The sequence below is a fragment of the Pleurodeles waltl genome, chromosome 4_1 (genome assembly GCF_031143425.1).
Source record: "Pleurodeles waltl isolate 20211129_DDA chromosome 4_1, aPleWal1.hap1.20221129, whole genome shotgun sequence".
Classification (NCBI taxonomy): Eukaryota; Metazoa; Chordata; class Amphibia; order Caudata; family Salamandridae; genus Pleurodeles; species Pleurodeles waltl.
In genome coordinates, this window is record NC_090442.1 from 10,000,001 (window position 1) to 10,014,399 (window position 14,399).

The 14,399-nt window shown below is 47.4% G+C and overlaps 1 protein-coding gene across 1 annotated transcript in view; it reads right to left on the bottom strand.

The window, feature by feature from the left end:
* Positions 1–12,234: 12,234 nt before the first annotated feature.
* Positions 12,235–14,399, bottom strand: part of LOC138288401 (uncharacterized) — a 30,189-nt gene continuing 28,024 nt past the window's right edge. The window contains exon 2 of the mRNA XM_069229962.1: positions 12,235–12,347. Within this exon, the coding sequence (XP_069086063.1) occupies positions 12,319–12,347 (29 nt within the window). The 3' untranslated portion in view covers positions 12,235–12,318. The remainder of the gene's footprint in view (positions 12,348–14,399) is intronic.

Sequence of the window (14,399 nt, forward strand, 5' to 3'; positions counted from 1 at the left end):
TACATGCAAGGATACAAACACTTATATTAATGTATGGATATATATACATACACACACACTGCAAACCAAAAAATTACTGCTGCCCACCACAGGTCATACCAATGTATATATAACTGTACATGTGAATTGCATAGTTTACAGTTTGTTGAACTAATACATATTTCAATCAATTGACAGATTCCAGAATTGTATTTGTTCCAAGGGTGTTTATTTAAGTGCTATGAGGTTGACAGGGATGTGCAATGGGCTGGGGCGATGGTGGAGGAATGTCCAGTTAGAGTCCAGTCTCTTTGTATCACAGGTGCAATGTCCAATGGCACTTCAAGGTGGACAGGGTAACAGATTGGGACAGAAGGGTGACAATCAGGAGAGTCTTATTTCCTGGCGGGGGTTGTGGCAATGTTCTCTGGCTTCTGCCTGGATCGCATGGACCGTTTGGGGGGTGATTCTCCTTCTGCAGGGGGTGGGGTGCTGGTGGCCTGTTGGTCCTGTTGCGGGGCCTCCTGTCCACTAGCGCCAGCGGAGGTGGAGGGCTGTTCTTCGGTGTGGTAGTGTCAGGGGCCCATTGGTGTGCCACGGCCTCGCTCATGGTGTTGGCCATGTCAGCCAGCACCCCTGCAATGGTGACCAGGATGGTGTGGATGTGTTTGAGGTCCTCCCTGATCCCCAGGTACTGTCCCTCCTGCAGCCACTGGGTCTCCTGCAACTTGGCCAGTATCTGGCCTAAGGTCTTCTGGGAATGGTGGTATGCTCTTAGGATCCCTGCAAGTGCCTCGTGGAGAGTGGGTCCCTGGGCCTGTCCTCCCCCTGTCACACAGCAGTTCTCCCAGCTCCCCTGATGTCCTGTGCCTCTGTCCCCTGAACCGTGTGCCCACTGCCACTGACCCCAGGTCCCTGATTGTCTTGGGTTTGTGGGGTTGCCTGGGGTCCCTGTAGTGGTGGACACACGTGTCCTGGGGACAGTGGCATTGGCCCACTGGGTGGGTGCTGTGATGGTGTTTTTCCTGAGAGGGGAGGCTCTGTGGTGGTTTGGGACTGTGGCAGGGTAACCGACTGTCCAGAGGTCCCTGATGGGCCAGGTTGGTCATCGTGATCCAGGTGTGCAGAGCTGCTGTCATCACTGTGGGCCTCTTCTGTGGGGGGACTGGATGTTGGTGGCACCTCCTCTCCAGTGACGTTGAGTGGGGGATCCTGTGGGGATGTAAATGCAGTGTTATTGTCTCTGCGTGTGCCATCTCGTACATGGTTGTGTTTCCCTGTATGGATGTGATTGCCCCGTCAGCTTTGCCTTGTGTGAGTGGTGTTTTGTGGGCTAGGTGATTCTCTCTAATGGGCATGCTTTAGTGATGGGCGTCCATGCAGGTCTGTGATGGGTGTCCATGCACTGGTGTGGCATGCAGGGCTTGGTTTTGGGATGGGTGGGTTGTGATAGTGGGGTATATGTGAGGTGGGGGAGTGATGGGGGTGAGGGTAGGGGTAGGAGTTTGTGATGGCAGGTAGGGTGGGGGATATAATAGTAAAAATTTGACTTACCAGAGTCCAGTCCTCCTGCTACTCCTGCGAGACCCTCAGGATGCATGATTGCCAAGACTTGCACCTCCCATGTTGTTCGTTGTTGGGGAGGAGGTGGAGGTCCACCTCCAGTCCTCTGTACGGCTACCTGGTGTCTTGCAACCACAGAACACACCTTCCCCCGTAGGTCGTTCCACCTCTTCCTGATGTCATCCCTTGTTCTGGGGTGCTGTCCCATGGCGTTGGCCCTGTCCATGACTCTCTGCCATAGCTCTATCTTCCTTGCAATGGACGTCTGCTGCACCCGTGATCTGAATACTGTGGCTCTACCCGGATGATTTCCTCCACCATGACCCTTAGCTCCTCCTCTGAAAACCTGGCATGTCTTTGGGGTGCATGGATGTGGTGTGAGTGGTATGTGTGAGGATGTGTGGGGTGATGTGTTGGGGTGTGTGATGTGAGGTGCGTGGATGGTGTAAGGGTGATGGTGTTTTGTGCCTCAGATTGAGTGGGTGCTCCTGGCTTGTCTCTCTCTCTTTGGCAATCTTTTTTTTTCGTTTAAAGGGTGTGGGTAATGTGGGTGAGTGTTTTATATTGGATTCGGTGTGTGGGTATGGTGTGTGTATGTGTGTCAGGTGTGTGTAGTTTGAATTGTTCAATGTGGTGTAGTTTTGTAAGTGTGTGTGTATTTTGAGCGCGGCGGTGTGTACCGCCAATGGGGTCTGTATAGTGGCGGATTTCTTTGAGTGGGTCATAATACCTGTAGCAGTATACTGTCGAGGTCACAGTATGTTGGCGGCTGTCAGCACGGTGGTAGGTGGCATTTACCGCCAAGGTTGTAATGAGGGCCACAGTGCGTAATAGCTCGCCGTTGATGCTGAAAGACCCGAATACACCCAGGTCTCCATTAATGCCTTCGGATACGTTTCCTTTACAAGCATTAAAGATGCTGTGTTGTAGCGCATCCTGTATATGGCCAACAAAGCTATTAAAAGAACGAGAAAAATGGCGTGACCATTAAGGTACAGAACCAAACCTTCATTAAACAAGCAATTAGCACTGTAAATTCCTAACCGGACTTTTCTTGCCACAAGAATTGAAAATAAAAGTAAAACAGTTTCACGTAACTAACTGGACTTTTCTTGCCATATAAACTGAAAAGTAAAAGTTTCACATAAGCGAGCTGACAGCCACCGTCAGTGCAAAGCAGACACACAAAGTGAAAAAAACGTTCACTCGCAGTGAAACCTATCGGCAAAAGTGAAATTATCTACATAACCGGCAAAAGTGCAATTAACTATGTAACAGGCAAAAGTGCAATTAACTATGTAACAGGGTTGATGTCATGCCAAGAGCTCGACTTCTGCCAAGCGAGAACGCACTGCGAAAAAAGAGAAAAAGTAGTCCACAAACCGGACGGAAAACGTGGAGCCTCGTATCTTTTCAGTACTTCGTTGCTGTACCCGAGGAGGGCTAACCACCAGAAAAGGCATGACGTATGTGTGCCTTCCACTAATGAAAGCAAGCAGATTTTAAAAGGCAAGCCCATGACCAATGAAAGACACTGACGTGACATGGGCGGGGCTCCGAGACCTTTTCTAAGTACTACAGCATCTCGCAAGCGATACCCATGCGCTAGCGCCTGCTACGCAGGCTCAACCCTAAAAAAAGGCCCAAAATGCATCAGAGTTCTTTCAAAATGGCGGCTTTGTACGTGATAACAAGGAGAATGATGATTTTGGCTCAGCTGAGAAGGTGGAGAAGGAGGCACGAGAGGATATACAAAGTCAGGGTGACCATCTTTGACCAGACCAGTGCTTAATTTGTGCTTGTTGTTTCCATTGCTGAGCACAGGCACTTATTTTTGAGAGCCGGAGCTTAGTTTTCTGCCTCAAGCATTTGCTGCGAGCAAAAGACACGTTTGGGAAAGACGGAGGAAGAAAAAAAAAAAAGCGTCACAATGAGAGAAAGCTGCAGTTGTGAGCTGAAGGGGCAGGAAGTAGCTTTATATGGATTGAAGAGGTCCGAGATGGCTTCGGGATTACACTATCTCAGTATTCCATGGTTGCACATTTAATTGCAGCAGCGGCGTGTTTAAGAGGAGGGCTTTGGGCACCGGCACCTTTTTATTTACAAATTAAGCACTGAACCAGACAGAGCAGCGCTATAATGTGGCACATAAACACACAAGAGGGATAATTGAGCAGACATTTGGGCTGTTGAAAAACAGATTTCAGTGTTTGCACAAAAGTGGGGGTGCACTGCAGTATGCACCAGAAACAGCTCGCAAAATCATAGCTACTTGTGCAGTACTGTACAACATTGCCACCAGGAGAGGACCACACATCACAGCATCGGACTCTGAATCTGAAGATGACGATATCGCCCCTCCAAGGCAGCAACGCACAGAGGAAAGGAGGGCAGTGGAGGGATGATTGCAACTGGCCCCTAATGCCAGCAATTATTTTGGAAGGTAACTCCCAATTTCTCCATGCATTTGATCATGTGGCCAAAAAACAGACAGTTAATGATGCTTGGAAACATCTGACATTGTTGACTGGGATCAATATGTTAAGTGCATCATTAATAAAATCAACAATAGTGAGGTATGCAATGCTGGTTAATTCACCAGAAATGTTGATTGCAACTTATGAGTAACACTTATTTAACATCATCGTTACTTTCTGCCTCTGCGGATTGATGGTGTTCCTTGCTCATGTGCCTCAGTACGTAAGCGGATGCTGCGTCTTTGTGTTGAGGTATCAATGGTAGACACGCTGCTAATCCTAGAGTGGTCCTCCCTACCCTGACCGTCACCAGCTACGCCGCCTGCAATGCGCTCACATTGCATGTCTCCACGGCTGATGTCAGGAGCTGTAATCCTCTTGTAACATCACCACTGAAGTGGCCCAATCCTACTTGGACATTAACACTCCCTGCATAGGTTAGTCATGGCATCAGCCAATCTGCCAACTGAGCGACTTAGGGCCTGATTTATACTTTTTTAGCACCGCATTTGCATCATTTTTTGACACAAAAGCGGTACAAACGTACAAAATATAATTACATTTTGTAAGTTTGCGCCGCTTTTGCATAAAAAAATTATGCAAATGCGGTGCTGAAAAGTATAAATCAGACCCTTAGTGTGTCCAGTTTGGTGGCAAGGTGCCTTTCCTTGCGCTTCTGGTTGGTGTCACATGTAGCACGTTGGACACACAACTGTTCAATTGCAGCTGTCGTGCTGTCCATCTTCGTGTCCATGTGATCCTGATTTTCTGCGAACTGCCTGGAGACATTGGCCAGTCCTATTGACATTGTTGTTGCATAATCTGCAACGTTCTATTCATGATTTGTATCTGTTTTTGTTGCAGGCATTGAACATGTAACATGGATCCTTCTAGGCCTCCAAACACCTCAGTGTCAACAGTTTGTGGACTGGCGGGGATTGCCTGCGCAACGGGTCTTGGCCTGCGTCATGGCGTGCCATGACCTGCCATGACCCAGAATGCGCTGCTGGCGTCGTCTCACCACCAGAGCTGTGGCGATGCTTGACTGTGTTTGGGCCATGAAAGCCTCTTCAGATGTATGCTGCAGTGCATGCAGCACTACTGATGTGCCCTCGTGTCGGTGGAGATGCACAGTATGTGTGCTGTTGATTGTCCTCCTCATCAATATGAGTGGTCCCACAATCATCTGGGTCAGCCCCCTCTGTGTACTGTGCAGAGCTGTCTGTGGTGCAGAAGAAAGTGACAATTATTGCCTGTAGTAGATTTTGATTTGTCTCTGCATGGCATTTGTTTGCTGTTAATACAAATTAAAATTTAATGCACATTGCATTGTGTCCAATGTACTACATATCCCAGTACGCACTAGTATGGCTGTAGTGAAGGTTAGCTATAGATGCGTCTGTATACATTTTACATTTTTAGGAGAACGTGCTGCACTTACCTGGGCTATGACCTGCTGTTGAGGTGTCTATGTGCTGGTGAGCTGTTGACTGAAGGCCTTATCAAGTACTTTGCAGAGAGATGGGTTGGTAATTTTTGAGTTCTCTGGGTTTGGCAGAGGGTTTCTTTAGGAGGGGTCTGATTTCCAAGTGCTTCCATTTGTCTGTAAAAACGGCCGAGGTGATGGAGGTGTTAAGGATGATGGGGAAGTTCCATGTTTGACTATTCTGAATAGTTCTTTCATATGCTTGGTAGCTAGGGAAATGCGGGCAGTGATGGGTGCTCTCTTGGCTTCCTTGATTTTCCAGTGGTAGCTGCTGAGGGCTGCTTTGTAGGTGGCTCTGTAGGAGGGGATCCTGGTGGATCCCCATCTTTTCTCAAATCTGTAGCAGCTGCGCTTGGTGGCTCTGAGCTCTGGGATGTACTGGCTGGCTTGTCCCTAGGTTTTATTGGTTCTGACCGGTTTCAGCATGGCGACTGTCGGCGCATTCGAAGATCCAGGTGGAGAAATTTAGGATAGTCTGGTCAAGGTTGCATGATGCCTTGAGTTTGCAATTGTCAAGGGCCTGCATCCCTGTCACTTTGTGTTTTTCTGTAACTTTGCCCCAGCTTCTTTAGTTGCATCTATGGTGCTTGGGGGTAGTGTGTTGAACGCCGGCAATGCTGAAGTGGACGATGCTGTGGTCGGACTAGGTGAGTTCTATGGCGTGGCTGTATTTGACTGTCACTGGAGGTCAGATACAGACAAGTGTGTGTCCGACTTTGTGTGTGGGTATGGTGACTAGTTGGGTGAGGCCAATGCTGCTCATGTTCCCAAGGAGAGTGGTGGGGTTGGCACTGTAGATGTGGAAATTGAGGTCTCCGAGTAGGATGTAGTGGTTGGAGTCGATGGCTAGTGGTGCAATGATGTTGGGGATCGCATCACAGAGGGGCGGTTGGAGTCCTAGGGGTCGGTAGACGAGGGTGCCTCTTTATTGGCATCGGATTGCAGCTGGAAATTGAGGTGTGCCATGAGTGGGTAGGGTTGTCTCTGGTGGCGATGCATCGGATGGTGTTATTGAAGATGATGGTGAAGCTCCTGCCGTGTTTGTTGGTGCAGTGTCAGTGTATCATTTTGTAGCCGTCGGGTGTTGCAGTGGCGATGTGACAGTTCAAAGTGAGGTTGAGCCAGGTTTCGGTGATGAAGGCCACGTTGGAGGATAGGGAGGTGATGGTGTCCTAGATTTCTGTGGCATGTTTGCAGAGTGATCGGGTTCTGAGCAGAATGCAATGGTGTGGTTCCGGGTTGTTCGTGGTCTTCAGGATACGAGTGTCCCTGGGTCACTCCATCAATCAGAGAGTGCAGCAACGCTTCGTAGCATTGTCATGCAAGTAGCATTTGGTGCCTTGGAAGTTACATAAGATGTGGCATGCACATGCACCAGAGCCTTCAGGCCTCGCACACCACGACTGACAATCACATATTTAGAGTTTGTGCTGAAGTCTCACTCACACCTGGCTGAATCTTAGAAACAGGGGAAGAGGGGAGCTAGAACAAGAACTCCACATGTGACTGTGTTCAGAGTTCTACTGTGTGCAGATTAGCACCTTACACCTGAAGAGGGAGTAACAATCCTCTCCAGAGTATAGTAACTTTTTAGCAGACCCGATGTCCTACACTCTGATAATAATACTTTTCCATATTTTACCTTGACTTTTGTACATATGATCAGACCTGCCAACAAAACCAAAACCAAAAATCACAGCGTGTGAGGAGAGGTTTTGGGGCGGGTGCCTCATTCTGAGAAGGACCTAAGACCCACTCTCAAACCCTATTCCTAAAAACGCATACGCTTGCTGAGGCTGCTGATGGTGACTTGGGATGTTTACACACCCATTAATGGATGTCAGCAGTTCAAGGCCTCTGAAACCGGGCTGAAACTCCATTGGTTACAGTTGTTTTCAGCTCATCTTCTCTGCCATCATGGAATATCAGCTCCGCACTGGATGAATGTGTGAAGGGAGTTGATATTGTGTGTCACACAGTGGCATTGTGCGAGTTGTCAGGTCTGTAATACTAATTTGTTTGTTTCAGTGACTTAGCATTATCATTTTACATGTGTAACCATCATTTCTACAGTTTCACTAATGTTTCTTTCTTCAAAGTCTAATGTTATGGGACATCACTTCCTGTGTGGTCATTGATATATTCATTAGTTTTGGCTCCTAAGAAAAGCTTGAGCGTTCTAGAGCACTGAACAGGGTTTACATCAGAGGCAAGGGGACGGCCCTAGAGGTCAGAGGCAAGGGGACGGCCCTAGAGGTCAGAGGCAAGGGGACGGCCCTAGAGGTCAGAGGCAAGGGGACGGCACAAGGTCTTCGCTCAGAGTTGAAAATGGCAGGAAGCAGAGGAGACCCTACTCTGACAAGTTCCTGTCAAGCTCCGCTCAGCGTTAAGACCAGAAAAAAATGTATAACATTTTTTTGTTTTTGTTCAACTGCGCTTCATGTCAATGTTGTTGATCTTTATAATGGTAACAAAGTGTTCCTCACATGTGTTCCTAGGCGTACTGTCAGTGTCCTGAATTACATACTGTGTTGATCCACTCAGCAAAGTTAGGTCTTCTCAGTGAGGTATAGCTTGCGTCCTGTGGAATAGTGAGCATGGGACTCACATCTGGGCATACCAGTCACACTTTGAGAGTCCACAGCAACACACAAGTTGATGGAAGAAATGTTTGAATGAATCTCTGCCGTTTTCGAGAATGGTCTGCACAAGCCGCACCCTGCCGACAAGGCATGAATAGGCTGAAAGTACTCAGGTTGCTATTGCTCGCATTCAGAGCGGATTGGGCCTGGCAGTTCAGGCATCACTGTCCTTTCAGAAGGTCTGATTTGCATATGTCTGTGGTGGGACGGTGGGCAAACAAGCAATGGACTGGACTGGGATCCGTGCCCGAGTAATTACCAGTGGAAGATAATTTCAACATTCCACTAATCACTTTTTTGTTTTCCTTGGTGTAGTAGGGATGTTTATTGCAGAAGAGCATCCCTGCCCTGCGTTCCAGCCGGCCTGCCCAGGAGCACAGGGTGACAAGGGTACAATCTGTGCCATCGCCGCGGACCCAACACTTCCTGCTGTTGTTGAACTCAGTGATTTATAACAGAGAAGGGACCTTGAGAGAGTAAAAAAGACGAACAGGTGCCCAACACCAGTCTGCACTCTTACTGACAGGATCCTATCTAATAATGCTGAAATCACTGAGGAAACGAGAAATCAGAGAGGGTGATAGACAGACTGTGGAAACTAAGAGGCAGATTTTTGAAAAGAAGTGCTGCACCTAGTGCAGCGGCACTTTTGCTGCGCCCCTTAGCGCCCCCCTAACGCCACCATGTGTTTGCCGTATTTATTATACGGCACACCATGGCAGTAGTTAGGGAATTTCTGATGCTAGTTTGGCACTTTGCTGGATTAACGTCAAACTTTTTGAAGCTAATCCTGCAAAGTGCCCAGAGGCCCATTGTAACCAATGGGAACCTCCTTTTTAACACCTGCTCAGAGCAGGCGTTAAAAGTGCCTTAAGAAATCTCTTAGATTTCTTTGCATAATTTCCCCCCCACCAATGGGGGATTGACCCCTTTGCATACATTATGCCTGACGCAGGCATGATGTAGCGCAAAGGGTTACAATGTGGCACAATGCATGCATTGTGCAACTTTGTAAATATAGTGCATTGTTTTTGTCCATCTAGTATCAAATTAGCATTAAAAAATGACGCTAATGTGTTGTTAGAATGATGCTCGAGCTCTTAAATCCTGGCCTGAGAGACTGATTTGCCAGAAAGTCGGCTTCCGTTTTTTGACCAACTCAGAAGAAATGTTTTGTGGGTGACATATATGTCAAAGCTGAGTAAAGACAGTACACATGTGCCTCCCCAAGGCCCCCTCGATTTACTGATATTGTGAATGTAGGTAATTCTGGAGGCAGAATTACCCGGCAATTACAAGTGGAATCCTTGGAAATGATAATTAACCGGACAAATCGATAATTCTGCATTTGGTTCCTCCTGTAAATCCTCATTTCTCCTGGTTTTCGCCCATAGCTTTTACCTGCCTGGAGCTGATGACATCTCCATGAAGAAAGCTCCAGGACTGTGGTAAATCAGATGACCTTGTAATTTGATGGGCCACAGATTGTTAAATGAAGTTGCAGACCATCAGTATTAAAAGGGTAAATCACTGGTATTTGGGCTCCTCCGTGTGCGGCATATCACTCTGTCTGACTGTGCTATATTGTCTTTAAACACCTGGTAATGAATCATATCACTCAGCACATGTACCCCACCTGAGGGTGTTATATTGTCTTTAAACATGAGGTAATGAAGCATATCACTCATCACATATACCCCGCCAGAGGGTGTTATATTGTCTTTAAACACCTGGTAATGCAGCATATCACTGCACCGCATGAATTGTCCTACTCTCAAGGCCTGTAATAACCCTTTTACCACCAGTCTCTCAACTCCCTGCCTCCCAGGTGGTGTGAGGTGCTAGTGGTTACTTTTCCCCTTAGGTCTGGAGTTGATAAGTCAGGGGCTGCCACTCTTCTTCATGTGGCCGACCCAGTGCCAGCCCGGCAGGAAGTGCCCTCAGCAGACTGCCGGCTATCACGTTCCAATCAGGCATCCCCCCCCAAATTCTAAGGTGGCGCAAGGCGACACTGACACTCTCCCCTCCTGGGCCCTGTAATAGTTTGATCTTTTGTGACGTGTCCTCTCCAGGCTGCCTTCCACACACAGCAGGGTAATTTCCAGTTTGGACTACCCACAACAGTGGAACAAATAGCTGTTAGCTTTCTGCACCTGGTTGTCAACATGTTCTACTTTCCTGCTCTTATCTCATAAGCGAGCTTACAGAACCTCTCTGGAATGCACTTCTGAGTTTAAAGAAGACATTTATTGTTATTATTACTTCATCACGAGGTTCTTGAGAGACAAAATTAGTAGGTTGGAAGCACACGATCAAAAGTAGTCGCAGCAATGAAAGCAAAATATATCAAATTACTTCTCAGTTGCAATGTACACAGCAAATATATGTGATTATATTATAGCATAACTTCAAAGCAAAGCATAAAAGTCAAAATTCATCACCATACGGCCTATAGCTCAGCTTCATCTTTCTGGGGTCTGCAAGTTGATGACTCCGGTCAACTGCGAGAAAGAGATTTTCTACCCAAACGGGAGACAGGCAACTGACGTCTACGTTCCTGTCTGAAGTCAAGCAGATTTAATCTACCTCTGCTTTAGTCCAGAATCATCCTTAAAAGCAAACTCAGGTGGTCATTACGACCCTGGCGGATTACTTCCGCCAGGGCCGCGGGACGCGGTGGCACCGCCGACAGGCCGGCGGTGCCCCGCGGGGCATTCTGACCGCGGCGGCTTAGCCGCGGTCAGAGAAGGGAAACCGACGGTCTCCCGCCGGTTTCCCGCTGCCCCCAAGGAATCCTCCAAGCCGGCGCAGCTTGCTGCGCCGGCTTGGGGATTCCGACTCCCCCTCCCGCCATCCAGTTCCTGGCGGTTCTCCCGCCGGGAACCGGATGGCGGGAGGGGGAGTCGCGGGGCCCCTGGGGGCCCCTGCAGTGCCCATGCCAACGGCATGGGCACTGCAGGGGCCCCCGTAAGAGGGCCCCAAAATGTATTTAACTGTCTGCCTTGCAGACAGTGAAATACGCGACGGGTGCAACAGCACCCGTCGCACCTTCCCACTCCGCCGGCTCTATTACGAGCCGGCATCCTCGTGGGAAGGGAGTTTTTCCCTGGGCTGGCGGGCGGTCTTTTGGAGACCGCCCGCCAGCCCAGGGAAAAACTCATAATACCCTCCGCGGTCTTCTGACCACGGAGCGGTATTATGGAGGGCGGAATTCTGGCGGGCGGCCTCCGCCGCCCGCCGGAATCGTAATCAGGCCCTCAGTGTGAGAACCGAAGAAACTTGGAGAGTGGCCAATTCTCCCGAGCTCCCTCGCTCTCAGACTGGATTGCAAGGTAAACACAAAATCTACGTGCTCTTATCAGCTAAGGTCTGGTGTGAACAACACTGCTAGGTCTACCATGTGGAAAAAAACAGCTTGGAAAAAACACAGCTCATCTGCAATGTCTAACCCCACGTTAAAGCCAATAGGCAGCTAACCTAAATAGCAAATGTAATGTCTAATGTCATGTCAAAGCCAATAGGCAGCTAAACTGAACACAACATGTAATGTGCTACTGGTGAACATTGAGCAACTAATATGCGCAGTGGTGAAACACAAAGTCATTGGTCAAACACAATTAATAGCATCACACTCCACCCTATGACCAATGAATTTTTGTTTACATACCTCTTGTTTCAAACAAAAACAAAAACAAAAAACATCAACAGCAAAAAAAACATTATCAGCAAATCAGATTTGAATGATAAAAGCAATCCCTGTAAAGCAATGGAAGTGGATTTACATATTGATCTCATAATCTTTCACATCAGATACATCTACACAGAAAAGACTGAAACTTTTATACTCTGAATGAGATTGTAGTGTCTCTAAAATAGCAATTTGATGTAGCATGAGTACTACTCATGTAAAGGTGCACGGTCCACCTGAAAGGTTTGCTGGAATGCAAGCAAAAGTCAGCGTTCCACACGAGAAAACACAGACAGTTAACTGTTAAGGTTGCTTAGTTCCAGTGGAAAAACGTAATCAAAGAAGTTGAACTTGAACTGAAGGCGCCATTTGCGCAAAATGGATCCATGGTTCTTGTACTTTACTCAGTCAGGTTCAGGTTGGGGGTTCGGTCCCTTCCCCGGCCCCACACGCACACACCCGAAGGGGGACCACACAGCACACTCAGGGACAGTGGCGAAACGTGGTAGGATCTGCGAAAGAAAAAAGTATGACTTTTCTTGCAAATAACATTTGTCATCTGAAAGGTGCCCTTCCTCTTCCTTTCCTTGTTTTGTGATCAGCAGGACGTTTTTGGGGCCCTTTGTTATGATTTCAGCAGGTTCTGGAGGGTCACTTGGGGCTTCAACCCACACCTCAGCACTGAGGTTTTTATCTGCTGCACCACAGCTTCCCTTTCCTTGCACTGTCAGAAGTGCTGGGGCAGACTCCTTCTTTACCAAACCTCCATTCACTGCACTTTTGACAAGTTGGGCCATTCTGTCTCCAATTTGTATGAATGAATCAGATTATTTTCTAGTTATCAGCATAATTTTGATTTCTCCTTGGTAATCTGCAGCCATCACTCCCCCTAAAACCTGATCAATTTTCCATATCTGTCCTGGTAACTTTCCTCTCTCCAATTGATTTTGACTGTTTGTGGGACAGATTGCTGTTGTGCATGCTGACAAATAGGCACAATCACAGTTTTTATCAAATCTAGGGGAATGTGCATCTCTCTAATCTCTGTCCACCTGTAAGTGGCTTTTTCTCCCAGCTGTCCACATTTCCGGTACACCCACTTAGCCATCCCCACTAAGGCAGAATTCTGGGTGGACACTTCTCTCTCTGAATTTTTCTCTTTAACATCTGCAAGTGAATTGAACCAGTTATGTACAAGCCATGTGGAAAACCAAACGGCTAAACCATTGGCAATGAACCAAGAATCAGTGTAAAAATGACACATCTCAAGCAGCTCTTGCTTTAAAGTCTGACACACATTGTACAAATCTGTTCCTTCTCCTGTGCTAGAAAACCACTTTTCAGTCAATGAATTATTAGTCAAACAAACATGCTTTTTATCATCTGGGGACACAAATTCAAATGGTGCACTCAATTTCACTGGTGACTCTTTTACCTGTGGTACTCCCTGCACCCTCTCCCCATCCTGAAAAGGTGCTTGTGACCCCTGTTCATGTAGGGCTGCGGTGACTCTGGCCCTGTCTTGCATGTACCAGATCCAGTGTATGATACTAGCTTCCTGTCCTAAACTGTGAGATTTAGGTGAACTCATCACCCACTGCATGCTTGATATTTCAGGTTTCATACTCCAAAGTTCCGGGGACACTCTTGGCCTCACCTGTTCCTGATTTACATGTAAATCAGTGTTTCCCTCTTGCACTGCGCAGAAACCTAAAGTCTGAATTATTTAATTTGAAGCACGCAGCTGCCCATGTTTTTTTCTAGTTACTTTGTACCAAAGTTTTAGCATTTCACTCAGATGAGGTGTAGGAGGCTGGACTGGCTTGTAGTGAGTACCAAGGGGTACTTGCACCTTGCACCAGGCCCAGTTATCCCTTATTAGTGTATAGGGTGTCTAGCAGCTTAGGCTGATAGATAATGGTAGCTTAGCAGAGCAGCTTAGGCTGAACTAGGAGACGTGTGAAGCTACTACAGTGCCACCTAGTGTCATATGCACAATATCATAAGAAAACACAATACACAGTTATACTAAAAATAAAGGTACTTTATTTTTATGACAATATGCCAAAGTATCTTAGAGTGTACCCTCAGTGAGAGGATAGGAAATATACACAAGATATATATACACAATAGCAAAAATATGCAGTATAGTCTTAGAAAACAGTGCAAACAATGTATAGTTACAATAGGATGCAATGGAGAAACATAGGGATAGGGGCAACACAAACCATATACTCCAGAAGTGGAATGCGAACCACAAATGGACCCCAAACCTATGTGACCTTGTAGAGGGTCGCTGGGACTATTAGACAATAGTGAGAGTTAGCAAAATAACCCTCCCCAAGACCCTGAAAAGTGAGTGCAAAGTGCACTAAAGTTCCCCTAAGGACAAAGTAGTCGTGTTAGAGGAATAATGCAGGAAAGACACAAACCAGCAATGCAACAACTGTGGATTTCCAATCTAGGGTACCTGTGGAACAAGGGGACCAAGTCCAAAAGTCACAAGCAAGTCGGAGATGGGCAGATGCCCAGGAAATGCCAGCTGCGGGTGCAAAGAAGCTTCG